Below are 15,390 nucleotides of genomic sequence, written 5' to 3' on the forward strand. Positions count from 1 at the left end.
TAAATTTCAATCCAATCTCAATCCCAATCCATAGTCTGATACGGACTTTAGGGTGCGGTCACATGAACCGATATTTTCCACGTAATGCCCGTATCACACTAGCGATTGCGTCTACGTTTGCATTTACGTCTCTAGACCAATCAAAAAGTAGCTGCTGGCGCGTGCGATTGGCGATTTCCGTTCTGATTGGTCAAAAGACGTAGACGCAAACGTAAACGCAATCGCCAATCGCTAGTGTGATACGGGCATAATTACGCGTATCGCGTAACCAATCAAAAGCGCGAATATGCGTAACCGGAAATGCGAAACGCAGCAAACTATAAATACTAGTTAATAAAAGCAGCAGCAGATCGTACTGATTGGCTATAAAATAAAGAAGTTCTAGATAAATATAAATGATATATGATACATTGATTTCATTTTATAGAGAAGGGAATTGCTGGAGTTATTATACGTCATTTTATAATTTATTAATTTTTATTATCAGAGGGTTACTTTTTGTTATATCGAAAATTACGTCGACACAAGTTCGTAAAAACCGCGCATCGCTAGCGCGACTTCCTTGTTGCGCCAGATGGCGCGGGCGCCGCGGCGGCGCGTCCAGCGACGCGCCAGGAGTTTCCCGTCTCGTTCTCGCAGCTCGTCATTCGTCGACTCGTTCAATCTTCGCCCGCGTAAGCGCGTGAAATGTCGCGGCGACTGGCAAAGTGCGCGAAACCGTGTCCGCGTCCCGTCCGCGTCCGCAGCGCGCGATAACGTTTGTCCCACGCGTCGCACGTTCCGCCCGGCCGGCCGCGTTATCGCGCGGAACCGCTCCGCTTTTCCCCAGGCCGCAATTTTCACACGCAACAGCGGTGCACTGTGGGCCAGCAATGGTGGGCGCGTGATTTTGAACAATTCGAGCTATCGAAGGAACGCGCAGGTACGTGTGGTGTTGCCGGACGACGGGGTACGCGCTCGACGCCGTGCCCGTTCCCGTCGCCCCCCTGGGACTCGGTGACATCGGGCTCCGTCCGAGATCGCCGAGCGACGGGCGGGATCGCGCCGCGCTCCGGCCGCGAGCCCCAATTTCGCCGTTCGACCCCGCTCTCGGCTGGCCCCCTTTCCGCTCCCCCCGCGTCACCGCCTTCCCGCCTCTCTGCCGCTGCTGTTACGATCGCGAAAACTCCGTTTGAGGTTAGGTCCCGCGCCGTCTCTCGGCTTCGCGCCGTAGCGCGCGCGCGCGCTCACGCGACGTCCCGCCCGTCGTCCGTCGTCGTGCGTCGGGGCCCAGTGCCCCCCTCGAGCTTGCACGCGTGCGAGTTGCTCGTTGCTCGCGGGCGCGCTCGAAAATCCACATCGCGAAAATGGCGCGTTCCGCCGAGAAATGGCGCTGATGTTCCACGGCGACTTCGCACTTTCGCATTCGCGCTATCTCGCTCGGTTTATTTCCCTTTTTTCCCTCTCTCTCTCTCTCTTCCTTCTTCACGGCGCGTTCGAATCCGTGTTCACGTTCGACGTGTTTCGAACGCACGCTGATCGCGTCGAACTTCGCTTGGGTTGAACGGCCGAACGCGGGCATCCCGCTACTTTTCAAAAGGGCGACCACGACGGATTTAAATCCAATTATCTGACGATCGCTTTTCAAAATTTCGGACCACAGTGGCGACGGAGCGGTGGAATCGCGGCGACAGATCGTACGTTCGCATAAGTGAACAAAATCACGGTAGAGTAGAGTAAATGTTTGGATTTTTTTTTGTCAGGCATGTGTACACGTGCGTTATGATTACTGCTTGATACAACTTGATCGGCTACATTTGTCTGAGTGGTATTCGGCATTCTTATGTTCAGCATTTAACAGGTTGTTATTTCAGAGTTGATCTTTTGTCGTAGATCAAAGTTTTTAAATCATTTAAATAATAGAAGGATCGAAGAATTGAGATGCACGAGAAATAAGTGTTTATTTATCCTAATTGTGACAATTCTGCATTTGTGACACCTTACATTTTAAAAACGGTTTCTTTTTACGCGATCAAGGCTACTGTAATATCATTGTTAAATAGAGATGGTCTCGGTTGCTGAATATATATCTTGTGTATACGCTGCGACTTGTGTTTGCATGGTACATACGAATATATTCAGGAATTTCCGCGATCTTATTTATAATACAAATGGAATTGGCTGCGTTCAGCAGAATGTTTATTTTGCAACTGTTGGAAGTTTTCTGAGCTCAGATTAGATTATTCTTTTAGATCTAGAGGAATAATATAATCTGAGCTCAGAAAACTTCTAACAGTTGCAAAATAAACGTTCTACTGAACGTGGCCATTGATGTTACATAAGTGAAAGCTGTTGTATTTCTTGCATTTAATTGTCATTAGACAATTAAGCGTTCAATCAGCTGTAAACTTGGACTATCATTCGACTGATACTGATGTTTTGATACTGATGTTTTCAGGTACTATCGTCATGTCCGCTAATAAGGGGCAAAACGCGAGGGCCCTGGTGGAGCCTCTGGGATTGGATTCGCGCACGCTAGGCGACAGCGATTTAAGCGCACTGAGCTTATCCCAGGGCAGTGAGCAGTACACGTCGAACGACTTTGAGGAATTTGCGAATATTCAAGCGGAACTTGAGTGTATGAACTCGGAGGGAGTTACGACGGACGACGAACGGATAATAATCGAGCGGAACGTTGAGACTGACATAGTACCTGATGTGGAGATGACTGAAATTCCCGAGCAAGTGCGGACCGAGCACATTTACACGATGGCGAATCAAAACAGCCAGAATATTGTGTTTCAAACGAAGCCGACCTTACAGAGAGTACCGATCTCGGCGGTCTCGGCGGTCCAGGTAACGTGTCCACGCTCGATTCCTGACGCGCTGTTCAAACGCAACGCTCCGTTTACGACGACTTCCTCTCTTCAGATGAAGCCAAACATCTGCCCGGCCACGCAGAGCCAGTCGATTATGATAGTGTCGCCTGCGAGCGGACAGGGTACCAGTCAAATTCTGAAGATATCGCACCCGCCGACAGCCTCGGCCGAGCAATTGCAGTCTCTAGCCCAGACCCTGATTACCGGCAAATCCATGGATGGAAGTGTCGTTCAGTTAAGGACCACTCAGCCCGCCAAGTCTATCGCGACGACTAATGCCTCCGGGAACATCACGATCAGTAACATGCAGAATGTTAAGTTTTCACAGCCATCGCTAAAACGGTCAACGCAGAACGTCTCGCAAGGACGTAACGTAAGATATTATGTGGATTTGTGATTTTTATCTTCATCAAAAGTGATTTTCGTAAAATTATATAATAAAATTGAAATTTTCAATTAAAACATGGTTTTCCGAAACGAATTACTATATATTTATTTTCTTCTTCACTCAATCTTTAATTTTTTAATTAATCTTGTGTAAAACCGAGGCATACAAGTGAAGATTGGAATGAGACTCGCCAATTGTTCTTACATAGAGCTTACTTATGTAAAATTATATATTAGATTTTTAATTCCAATGATATCTTTCACAGGTATACACGAAAATGATATTGACAGGAAGTCAGCCGCAGTCTGGTACTCAGCAAGTTCTCATCACGAGCTCACAAAGCGAGAATCAGCCGGCTCAGGGGATCAAATTCCTCAATAGTACCTCTTCTAATTACGGCAGCCCGTCGAAAAATATAACGTTGGCACAGATGGGTATACTCTCCACCAACAAGCAACATATTTTGCCGTCGTCTTCGCCAAAGCAGGTTTGTCTCAAGTTACGTGATGTAACTCGTTAAAAATTGCACGTGTTTCGCGCGAAAACAGTTACTACACATCCTTTTATCTTTTTGTAGGGTATGATACTGAACAAGTTGTTACAATCTTCAACATCTCAATCACCGAAAGTAACCATAGTACCAGCGAATACCGCAAAATCACCAACGAAAATCCTTCCTGCGCCAACTATGAGCCTTCAGGCCAAGTGCTTGACGACGACGAATCAGCAGCCCACATTCGTTACGACTAAATCATCCATGCAGCAAAATCCACAGAAAGTGATCATCAGACAGGTTAGAAGATTATGAGTTATAATCAAACAATTTTTGCACATTTTGAAGATAAAAATTATATTTATCTATCGATAAATCATACGGTAAAAATTCTTCCTTTAGGGTTCTTTGAAGCCTGGCAACGTACTTGGAGGTGGACAAGTCATTAGAATTCCTGCTAATCAGAACATTGTGACTGGATCAAATCAACTCCATCAAATTCAGATGTCTGGACGACAAGTATGTCGTCGTATAGTTTATCAATAATTGATTGATCGTAAATGTGGATATGTACGTTTATTATATTGTGCCATTTCTTTCAGGTGCAATATGTGAGATTGGTTAGTACCCCCTCAACAGGATCTACCAATGTCGTTACTGTGGGCAAATCAAAGGCCAGCACAACACTTCAGACTGTAAATATTGGTCAGAAAATAGGAAATCAACAACAGATTGTAAAGGTATACGAAATTGTAGTATTATTCGATAACATTAATCTTTTAGCTAATCAAAGAGAAAAAAATTATGTTCATTGTACATACATATTTTTTATTCTTTATTTTTAATTTTGATAGTTCGCGATATTTCATGTGCTACATAAAATTTAAAATATTGTATATTGCAAGTGACGATTCTTTTCTATGGTCTTTACCTAGGTTGTGCCGCTGAATACCGGAAGTCAGTCTCTGAGAACTGTTGCGCCGAAGGCAACGCTGACAAGTGGCAGTCAAAAATTAATCATACCTGCAGCGACTGCTGCCGCAGCAACTGTCGGCGGTCAATCAAAGAATGCGGTGGCAATCCCTGCATCAGCGTTGAGCCAGTTAGCGTCAGGACAGGCGGTTCTGTCAACGAATCCGAATGTTGGGAACATCGTTGTTCTACCTGCTCAATATATTCAACAACAGGTTTAATAATATTCATTTATGTCCTTGATTATTCAGTTTCCATGAATTGCTTTTGCGCGTTAGTATTAAATAAAATTAAAAATCCAAGAGATTTAAACAATACGAGGTTCTGAGAAATGTGTAATTTTATTACAGGATACATAGGGTGATTCAACACATTTGTTCTTGAAATGTCATATTCCTGACTTAATCCTAAGACCACTTTTTCTTTTCCAAAATTCTCTCGAAAGCCTAGTTCTTGAATTACAAAAAGAAATATTTCGCTTATCACGGACCGAATACCAGAGATAGGCAAGGGTGGCGTGACTCAACGTCGAACACAGGCACTTATGTGGGGCGCCTGTAACGATTAGCTAATGGCAGCACAAACATTTGTTCTGTATCACCTTGTGTATCCCTTTAAGCTATACAATTTTGAAAAATTTATTCATGTATTAAATTCACGTATTAAAATATTGCTATCCCGACTGGACAGTCGACAACAGATGAGGCAAAATTGAAGTCCCAAACATCGCCGGGTCTCTTAGGAAATTCACAAAGTTCTGCAGCGACTCTGTGCGTGATTGATGGAAAGAATACCCCAAGAACTATTTACAGCAATGTGGAACCGAATGGCATCAGGCCAAGAAAACCGTGTAACTGCACCAAATCACAGTGTCTTAAGCTGTAAGCATTTTGTTAAAAAATTATTTGCTGTCTAAAAATTTTATTATTTTTTAAGTGATTTACTTTAGTGGAAAAAAAACATTTTTCAATGAAAAAACTCAACTATTAATTCACAAATATCTTTCATATAGTAGGCTTTGGATTCTCACTTTCATTTGTTATTTTCATAACTGACAAACGTCTTTTTACCTAAAAGCATTCATTGATATACGTAACATTTCTTGTGAAAAGATTGTTGAATTTGATTGATGGAAAGAATACCCCAAGAACCACTTACAGCAATGTGGAACCGAATGGCATCAGGCCAAAAAAACCGTGTAACTGCACTAAATCACAGTATCTTAAGCTGTAAGCATTTTGTTAAAAAATGATTTGCTGTTTAAAAATGTTATTATTTTTTAAGTGATTTACTTTAATTAAAAAAAAAAAACATTTTTTAATGAAAAAATTCAACTATTAATTCACAAATATCTTTCATATAGTAGGCTTTGGATTTTCACTTTCATTTGTTATTTTCATAACTGACAAACGTCTTTTTACCTAAAAGCATTCATTGATATACGTAACATTTCTTGTGAAAAGATTGTTGAATTTTAAGCGAGTTTAATCAAAGTAAACATCATCATAGAATTATAGAAAAGCTAAAATTATCTTCTCAGATTTCAGAATTAATTACAATTTGCTTATGTCTTAATTTAAATATTATTTATATTTGAATGAAATCTAAATAGAAATCTTCATATCTTTCATAGTTATTGCGACTGCTTTGCGAACGGTGAATTCTGTCACATGTGCAATTGCAATAATTGCTCAAACAATCTTGGTAACGAGGAAGAGCGACAACGTGCGATCAAATCCTGCTTGGAACGCAATCCTAACGCCTTCCGACCTAAAATCGGAAAAGGCCGCGAGACAGGCGAAGATATAAGGAGACATAACAAAGGCTGCAATTGCAAACGTAGTGGTTGCCTTAAAAATTATTGCGAATGTTACGAGGTATTTTGAACTATACAATATCATTCGATAAACAATTGAGCTTGTAGAGATATATTTTTCCTGATTTGTTATTGAAAATGCGACAAAATATGTGATTAATTTTTTATCCCTTTATTGCATCTCATATATATTTCCTCCTGATAATATGTAACTACTCAGTAATTACTTATTTAAGAAAATGTTCAAAATGCAATTTACACATGAAAATTTTAATATAAATATTTGATGGTTTTGAATATGTCTATTTTGTTGATATGAGAAATTTAAAATGTTTTTTTTTCAGGCCAAAATTCCATGCTCTGGAAATTGTAAGTGTATAGGCTGTCGCAATATTGTGGATCCAATTTTGCAAAAAAAATCTTTAAAAGATCTTGCAGAAGCAACTGAAGTCAAAACAACTCAGCTTAGTTTAAATAAAGCGCAGTTACAATTGTCTGAAATGGCATTTAGACCTACTGCATCATCCAACACTGGTACAAGGTTTGTATGAGAGGAGAGAGAGAGAGAGAGAGAGAAAAATGTATAGAGTAAGATTTCTTTATATAAATGTTATAATTTTTTAAGAAATCTTGCACTGCACTGCAGCTGTAGTGTAATACATTTTAATTTTACATATTTTCTCATTTATTATATATATATTTAAGTTATATTTATTTTTTATTTATTATAGACAACCATTCAATTTTCTGACGGAGAAGGTAGTAGAGATAACATGCCAATGCTTAATGGCGCAAGCCGACGAAGCGGAACGTAATATGCTTGACGATGAGGCATCCCAGCGTCTTATCATTGAGGAGTTTGGTCGATGCTTAAAAGAGATCATCGAGTCGGCGCACAAAGCTGAAGCTACTTAGCAGGTGCACTTGCGATATTCGCATTGTAATTTTCATCTGTCATTATTGATTCTGAGAATGGAATATAAATAAAGATAGTATAATGTGTGTTGGTACCAAAGACGTTATATCACACGAGATGCGAAAAGGCTTCAGAACTTTTCGAACTCACAGAGTTATTCTTAAGCGCCTTTCAGAGCGAGTTTGCGACGAATAACTCCGCGCGTGAGTTTACTTCCGAGTAATATATGGGAATGATATAAGCTATAAAAGAGCAAATTGTTTCCTTCAGTTTTTGACTAAACAAAAATGATGATCTATAATTCAAACATCAATGTAAGATGCTTTTATTAGTATTCTAAAAATGAATATTTCTGACTTTTCAATTTCGAATGAGGCAAAAGAAGTGGTGTCAATTTGCTGATAAACGAGAATTTTTTTATTTCATACATTTTTCAAATGTAGCAAATCACATACTGGTAAATAAGAAGCGATAGCTCATCTTACAGTTCAATTGCGTAATCATTACCATTTAACAAATTTATAGTGTTCAGAGAAGATGATAAAATATTTCGTGAGTTTATCTCGTCAATTTATCGGTTGCATTTCTATATTTTTAGAGATAAGTCGTTATACTTGCGAAATATATATTAGATGCTAAAATTAGAATAATTATAGCAGAAATTTCATTAAGCACCTTTCTTTAGTTTATTTAATTGCAGAGAAGAGAAATGTCTATAATGGTCTAAGTCACAGTTGTTACGTACATCTCAACTAATAATAGTACAAATATATAAATTTTACTTGTATGTTCTGAAACATATAAATGAAACATATAATTAGTAATGTTAATACGTTAATTAACGTTATTAATATGAGATATAACAACTGCTACTTCAGCTTTTATAAGATTTTCCTTCTTCCGTAGAGTCTTTATATATTATTTACACCGTATATATTATTTAATTGTGAATATTAGGTGTTTTAATAGCATTATAGGTATCAAATAAAGCTCTACTTTCAGTAAAAGGTACTTGATAAATGAATTCTGTTATTCGTTAATACTCTTAACTTAGTACATCCTTAGTTTTTAACGGCTTGTAACTTAGGTTTATCGACGGCTCGATGTTGATCGAAACAAACGACATCGTTTAGGCTATAAGAGAAAATATGCGATATTTGAAGCACCCTGTATTATATATAAACATACATACACACATGTGTATTTCTCAAATTAAAATTCTACGATCGAGAAAGTGCAGCTGCAGTTTATATAGATATTTATATGCATTCACATTATATTATATGCATTGCAATTAAAATGTACAGTACATCAAAATAGTCTCTCTTGTTTTGTCTGCATCCACAAAGAATATTTCTATTTAAATTCTGCTCTTAACTTGAGAAACGATTTGTTTATTATTCTCTTCAATCGTTTCCTTTTTCTTTCCCTACTTCTCTTTTGATGTTCAATAACGTAAAAATATTTTAACAAATTGCGATCTGCAGTAACTTTAAGTTACTGCAATATATAATGAATCTGTTGGCGGATTACAAGGTGTTAATCCTCGAAATATCATATTAGGGAATAAGAGATATTTAATTGTATGTAATATTTTTTCTATATACGCATGTGTGCGTATATAATAAGATGTATCGTAAAAAGAAGTCTTGTTATTAAAAAATATAGTATTAATCAATACTATACTCGCATAATGTATATTTATATTACGTACATTTACAATCCATATTTACAACTGTTTTACAATCTTATAAATTTGTAAATAATTACAAAATAATTTTTTATGTATAGTCAATATGCTGTGTTTAATAAAAAAATAAGAAATTTCAGATTTTATTGCATGGAATAAAAAAAAAGTTAACAAGAAAGCTCGTTTGCAAAAACAAAATTGAAAACTCAATACATTTTTCTGACAAGCGTAATTTTTTTACCATTAAGGAAAAAATAATAAGATATAATACACATGAGAAGTTTATAAATATTGTAAATATATCACTAAAATTTGATGATCTTATTTTTACATGGTTTATTACTTTCGCACTTCTCTTTCGTATCTTCCTGCAGAGATTCCACAGCAGAATCATCCAATTTTTCCACTGTAACGGCGCTGTCTTCTTTGGCATTCACCAAGTCCGGGCAATCTTTCTTTAAGTGTGTTACAGCCCCACAAACCTTGCAGCAACCACCGTGAGGATAAACTCCTTTGGGATTGTCAGGGCATTGCATGGCAATGTGACCCTGCTCACGGCAGATAAAACACTTGGCATATCTGTAGGTAGAATCCTTGTTGACTTTGCACTCGAAATGGGTGTGTTCCGTTGAACCACACTTGAAACAGATGCCCGTGCAGTCCTCGTTGCGATCGAGCTCAGGACAATCCGACAGATTGTGTCCAGACTTGCGACAATTGAAGCAGACGAGTTTCCTGACGCGCGCCAAAGCTTTCTCAGCCCTGCGTCTTTCCAGCTTCATCGCCATATCCACTTCGGATTTTGGAATACCTGAGATAGGATGCAATATTGTTAATATTATTACTTTAGAATTAAAAAGGCATAATTATTTCTTTATTATTAGTAAAAAGTATATTAATTAAATCTATAAATATTCTGAGATTGCATTTAAGATTCTTAAATTAGATTTTTCTCAGCTTTTATGCTTAAAAAGTTCGAGGAGAAATAGATATAAAGAAATATCGAAGTAGTTCTTTTAAGTTCCATGAAGATTCTCGTAGAATTCAAAATAAAAATTCTGCTGTTATATATATATAAATGTTTAATGTGTACTTACCTTTCATTATCATTTTCTGTTTAAGTTCTGCCAATCTCTCCGCATCTTCCTTTTTGACGGGAAATCCATCATACATAGCAATTTCGATTTCCACACCGTTGATTATTACTTTTGTGACACCGGCATCTGGCTTCCTCCTTTTATATTCTCCCTTTCTCTTCATTTTCTCCTCCCTTGTGAGTTTATTGTCACTTTTGCCTGAGGCATCATTTTTGAACCTCTTAGATCCATCGTTAGACATTTCCAACTTCCTTTTCTGATTCCGCTTCTGCCGTTTGCTCAACACACCATGACTCGAATGCACATCTTGTGGAGTGTTCGATTCTTTTTCATTGGATATTGAATTTGGATTATTGACGGCTTGTTTCGCTTTGTTAGAAATATTAGTCCTTTTCTTCTTATCTGTTGTTTTTATATCTCCCGTTGCTTGAGCTTTCTCTACATTGTTACTACCTTTGGATGCTGCTTTATTTTCAGAATTTTTTGCGAGATCTCTGTTTAACTTCAAATTCTTATGTTTTTTTACGTTAGTCTTGGATCTATTATCTTCAAATTCTGCCCATTCCTGAGTGTTTTCATTAGTGCTACTGTTGAAGGTACCTTCTTGATCTTTCAATAATTCCTTCGCTGATTTCTTCTTCTCCGAAGGTACCTTGCTTTTGCTCTCCTCCAATTGCTGTTTCATTACATGCCATGGCGTAGCCTCGTTCGGTAATCTTTCGTTTGAAGCTTTGGATCCTTTCGCTCTTGCAAACCTAGTCATCCTTTCTCGCACTAAAAGAAACGCATATTTATTTCAGATTCTTTATTTGTTTTGATTTATTGAAGAATCTTCTGAGTTTTAAGATTATATATATTGACCCTCACAATTCTTAGTTTGAATTCTCTAATTCAATTAAAATATATACTTTGATACTCAAATTCTTGCATTAAATTTCCAAATGTTTGAAACATGCATCAAATTAATGAAAGTATATCATGCGTCTTGTAAAAGAGGATTCCTTCTTGCAATAGGTATAATTCATAAATGTAAGCACGTTCAGTTTGCGTTTAAAGAAATCCACATTTATTTCCAGAATAAACAAAGGGTTTCTTACCGATTTTCTTATCGGAGCGTTCGCAGCGTATCGCACACTTCGTGTATGTTTTCACGTGGAAACTGTGGAAAGTCAAATTTTGAGGTTAGAGAACCAACTCAATTTCGGGTGTGTTCCGAAAATGGTCTGATATTGTCCGGGTTTGGAAAACGCAACGATCGCCAAGTCTCCCGGCCGCAAAGGATCGAGTTTTCGAACGTAATTGTTGACGTTTGTGAAACACGTTGTCGCTCGTCGTCAAAACAGAACTGCGTCACTGCGTCTCGTGTTCCCTCGCAGATTATTTTCCACGCGTTTTTCTTGAATCAATCTGCCCCGAGTGTCTCCTAAAGTTCGCGAGAAATGGCGGAGTTCGTGGAGAAGCGGTGCCAGGACATGATCCCCGCCCTGGAGGAGATGAAAGGGATCAAGCTCTTTGAAGAAAACGAGATTCGGTGAGCCGACTTAGGTTATGTACGCAGAGGCACGCTTGCGAGTGCATGTTGCACATTTATTATTATATTTTCAGGAACATCTCCAAAAAGCTCAAAGAATACGAGTATAACATTCAACGACACACAAAGTGCAAGGAGGACTACCTTCGGTACATACAGTACGAAATGGATCTGCTGAAATTGATCAAGCAACGGAGGGATGTAAGTAGCTGCGTCCATATCCAAACTTTGCCACGTTATTACATGTAAAATATAAATATTATTTACATAATTTTACATATAACATGTAGAAATAATCGTATTTACCTTGGTATATATTTTTTAAATAAGAGAAACCATTTGATTATATATTTATTTTTTTTTAGAAATTTGGTATCACTCAAAAAAAGTTGGCCATTGATTATGCTATAACTAATAAGATGAATAGCTTGTACAAGGACGCGATATATAAATTTCAAGACGATATTCGATTTTGGATTGCTTATATGAAGTTCTGTAAGCATGTGGTAAGTAGCGAAAAAAAAATAGACATCTGTCTGTAGAAGCTGTTTTACAATTAGTTGCACTTGATCGGCTGTTATTTGTTTCTACAGCATTTCCACAGCAATGTCGACCGCATGTTAGGCAGAATGTTGCAAGTGCACAGAGATAAACCAAAATGCTGGCACATAGCGGTATGCTGGGAATTGGAGGAGAACAAGAATAAGCACAATGCACGACAGTATCTTCTTAGAGGCTTACAGATTCATCCTGACTCTCAGTTATTATACATTGACGCTTTCAAGTGAGTACAAGTGTATCAATAATTTTTTTTTTCTGTAATCTGTCAATCACATGGTCAAAGCACGCTTGTATTTTCTCTTATAGACTCGAACTGGACAATCGCTTAGCTACAGCTCCTAATGCTGAAAATACCGAGAACCAGGAAGACAATTCAGTATCGACAGACGATAGCGAAATACCATTTCCGAAAACGGCGTTCTTTATATATCAACAGGCTTTCGAGCGCATTAAGGATATTAAATTTATAATCGAGTTGCTCAATATCACAAAGGAGTATGATAACATCGAGCAATTGCAGAAAAGAATCGTTAGGTATATACATATATGTGCATGTTAATATTATAAATCTGTCAAAAATGATTTCTAGCGGTGATTAAAATTAAATATACAATTTAATCATAGTGACATGATTCGGGAGTACGCTCATGAGCCCTTAATGTGGGATACGATGGCGCGTCGCGAGTTGCAAGGTCTAGTGCAGCCAAACCTCAGTGGCACGCCGATGGAAGTGGAGAATGCTGAGAATATCACTTTGAGAGATCGCATCACGGACTGCAACAAAGTCTACCAGACTGCCGTGAAGAAAATCAAAACTGAAGAGATCTGGTCGTTGTACATAGAGTGCTTATTAGAGATAAATCGTGATCTGCGGTCGTTGCCGAATTTCAAAAGGAAGCTCCTGAAAACTGCCCTGATGCAGGCGCATCAGGCGAAAAAATTAACAAAAGAGGAACATTATTTGCATTGGGTGGGTTTGTGTTCAACATTTCTCTGTAACATCGATACTTGAACAATTAAATTTAACAATTGTAGACAAAAACTTGCTTAAATTTGAATATAATTTACATCTAAATTAATGTTCCTTTTTTTTTAAATAGTATTTATTTTAGCAATGTCTCCACTGTTAGAGAGGCACTTGGAACTTTTCAATTAAAATATCTATCAATTCGAAATCTTTTTTAAAACAATGTTTAGAAACAATAATGAAGAGAAATAAACCATTTATTTTTCTTGCAAGTATATAAAAGTGGCTATTGCGTTCCGTAGATTAATATGTTGAGTGTCGACAAGAAGGATGACGTGCGGGAAAAGCTGGACGAAGTTCTGCGCGGAGCGACCGATGCGGTACCGAACAGCGTCGCTATTTGGCACGCTCGGCTCAATCATTTGCTGCAATGTGGCCTGGAGAAGGAAGCGTACGCTATGTTTCCAAAGGTGATAAAAGTTGCAAACTACCGATATATTAGATGGTACCAATATTGAGATATTTTGACAATTAGGTGACAAAGATATTGAGCGAGAAAGCGTTACCTTTGTGGAAGATGCGGATCTTGCATGCTCAAATAAAAAGCTCTGAAGAAGCCGAGGAGAGTTTTCAAGCGGCTCTGCGGTCACATCCGCTGATCGCCAAAGATATCAAGCCTATGTGGCTTGAATGGCTCGTTCTAACGAAAGGTAATCAGGTTAATAGCTGATTTTTTTCCTATTTTGCGTTCATTATTAAAATTTTAGCAGCATATGTTTTTATTAATACGACGAATCTTTTTCCATGATATCTGTACCTATTCCCTATCTTTGTCTCTCCTTAGGCATCCGTGCGGCTCGCAAGGCGTACAACAGTCTCTGCCTTCAACTACCCGCGTCGTTGGAATTCCACGAAAAGATGATCGCGCTGGAGCTCATTCAGCCGGACACTCTGCCGGAACACGTGCGACGACCTTATGAAATAGCGACACAGCAGTTCGGAACTGACAACACGTCCATCTGGATAGACTACATGAACTACGAGATGAAGCACGGAGACGCGAAGAGAGTCAGCAACATCCACGAGCGGGCATTCAAGACGTTAAATCGCAAATTGACGTCTTCCTTCATAAAAGATTACAGTCAGATGATGACAAATCCTGATTCCATAAAATGATGCCGATCGTAAGCGTGCACTGTACATATATCAAGCACAATATGTATCGCGTGCTCGTATCATCACACGCAAATCTGCCACGTTATTTGTAAATTAATTAATTTTGTAAATTAATTAATTTAGAGATTAATATATCGAATTTCGATAAATGTTTAGAATATGTGTCTGATATCTACCGACGAGAAGTGAAATATGCTCGTTCGACATTTTATGTTTTTATACCATGAAACTTTCGAAGGCAGCGCTATTATTTTTGACGTATAAATTAGTCGCATTTGAGCAAGTTTTGTCTAGAAAATGTTAAATTAATCGTTAGATCGCGTATACGAAAGTTACAATAAAATATTGAACTGTTTTATCGAAATAACAGATTCTCTAACATTGAAAATATTAATTTTAATGATTCGTTCTTACTAGAATGTCGAATTATTTTGACTTTTTACGTCGTTACGTCAAAAAACGTTGAACAAGTGCATTTCTTCGAGATCTAAAATTATATATGTATTTTAAAAATTTATCTAAATTCACAAAGTAACGTAACGTAATACTAAATACAGCAAATAATGCGAAAATATAATGAGGATCTAAAACGAGATTATCTTTGTAATTATCCTTGTAATTGTTCCTTTTATTTCGGATCAGTCTTTTCAACTTTTCCCTGCGATTTGAAAGAATAGCTTTGATCAAATTCCAATTAACTTGATCGGCGATTAGTTTATCATCCAACATCTGTTTTATTAATATAAGTAGAATTATTAATTTTTTATTTGCAATATATATATGGAGAAAAATTAAATTAGAGAAAATAAATTTGTATAGCTGGAAATTTTGCTTTTCAAGTAAATCTACCAGTTGAATTAATCGCTGGTTAAGTTAATCGGAGTTCAATCAAAGTCTAATCTTCGCATGAATTTTTAATCGCGAC

General features: G+C 37.7%; 4 protein-coding genes across 8 annotated transcripts in view; 2 read left to right on the top strand and 2 right to left on the bottom strand.

Moving 5' to 3' along the window:
• LOC112461157 (segment polarity protein dishevelled homolog DVL-3-like) overlaps positions 1-2,450 on the bottom strand; it is an 11,246-nt gene extending 8,796 nt beyond the window's left edge. Inside the window, exon 1 of the mRNA XM_025026300.1 lies at positions 2,412-2,450. Within this exon, the coding sequence (XP_024882068.1) occupies positions 2,412-2,450 (39 nt within the window). The remainder of the gene's footprint in view (positions 1-2,411) is intronic.
• On the top strand, positions 655-9,156 carry LOC112461138 (protein lin-54 homolog). 5 transcript variants are annotated; one of them, XM_025026270.1, is made up of 12 exons: positions 655-1,676; positions 2,438-2,835; positions 2,911-3,231; positions 3,512-3,733; positions 3,824-4,039; positions 4,142-4,258; positions 4,342-4,479; positions 4,675-4,926; positions 5,402-5,592; positions 6,345-6,588; positions 6,872-7,068; positions 7,259-9,156. In XM_025026270.1, exons 2-12 carry the CDS (start codon positions 2,449-2,451, stop codon positions 7,440-7,442), a joined length of 2,469 nt encoding a protein of 822 aa, XP_024882038.1. In that variant the 5' UTR covers positions 655-1,676; positions 2,438-2,448; the 3' UTR covers positions 7,443-9,156. The 5 variants fall into 5 exon arrangements, with proteins under 5 accessions (XP_024882038.1, XP_024882036.1, XP_024882035.1 ...); XM_025026268.1 differs by having other exon boundaries at positions 655-1,705; positions 2,438-3,231; XM_025026267.1 differs by having other exon boundaries at positions 2,438-3,231.
• A 204-nt stretch (positions 9,157-9,360) lies between these two features.
• On the bottom strand, positions 9,361-11,429 carry LOC112461153. Its single transcript, XM_025026295.1, has 3 exons — positions 11,328-11,429; positions 10,231-11,004; positions 9,361-9,944 (listed from the first exon to the last, which is right to left on the bottom strand). The coding sequence occupies exons 2-3, from the start codon at positions 10,991-10,993 to the stop codon at positions 9,439-9,441; spliced, it is 1,269 nt and encodes a 422-aa protein (XP_024882063.1). The 5' UTR covers positions 10,994-11,004; positions 11,328-11,429; the 3' UTR covers positions 9,361-9,438.
• A 142-nt stretch (positions 11,430-11,571) lies between these two features.
• On the top strand, positions 11,572-15,060 carry LOC112461152 (U3 small nucleolar RNA-associated protein 6 homolog). Its single transcript, XM_025026294.1, has 9 exons — positions 11,572-11,761; positions 11,836-11,962; positions 12,127-12,267; positions 12,355-12,545; positions 12,629-12,856; positions 12,947-13,292; positions 13,592-13,759; positions 13,825-13,999; positions 14,134-15,060. The coding sequence occupies exons 1-9, from the start codon at positions 11,670-11,672 to the stop codon at positions 14,463-14,465; spliced, it is 1,800 nt and encodes a 599-aa protein (XP_024882062.1). The 5' UTR covers positions 11,572-11,669; the 3' UTR covers positions 14,466-15,060.
• The last annotated feature ends 330 nt before the right edge of the window (positions 15,061-15,390 follow it).

Source organism: Temnothorax curvispinosus, unplaced genomic scaffold (assembly GCF_003070985.1).
Source record: "Temnothorax curvispinosus isolate PA1 unplaced genomic scaffold, ASM307098v1 QBEX01011098.1, whole genome shotgun sequence".
Classification (NCBI taxonomy): Eukaryota; Metazoa; Arthropoda; class Insecta; order Hymenoptera; family Formicidae; genus Temnothorax; species Temnothorax curvispinosus.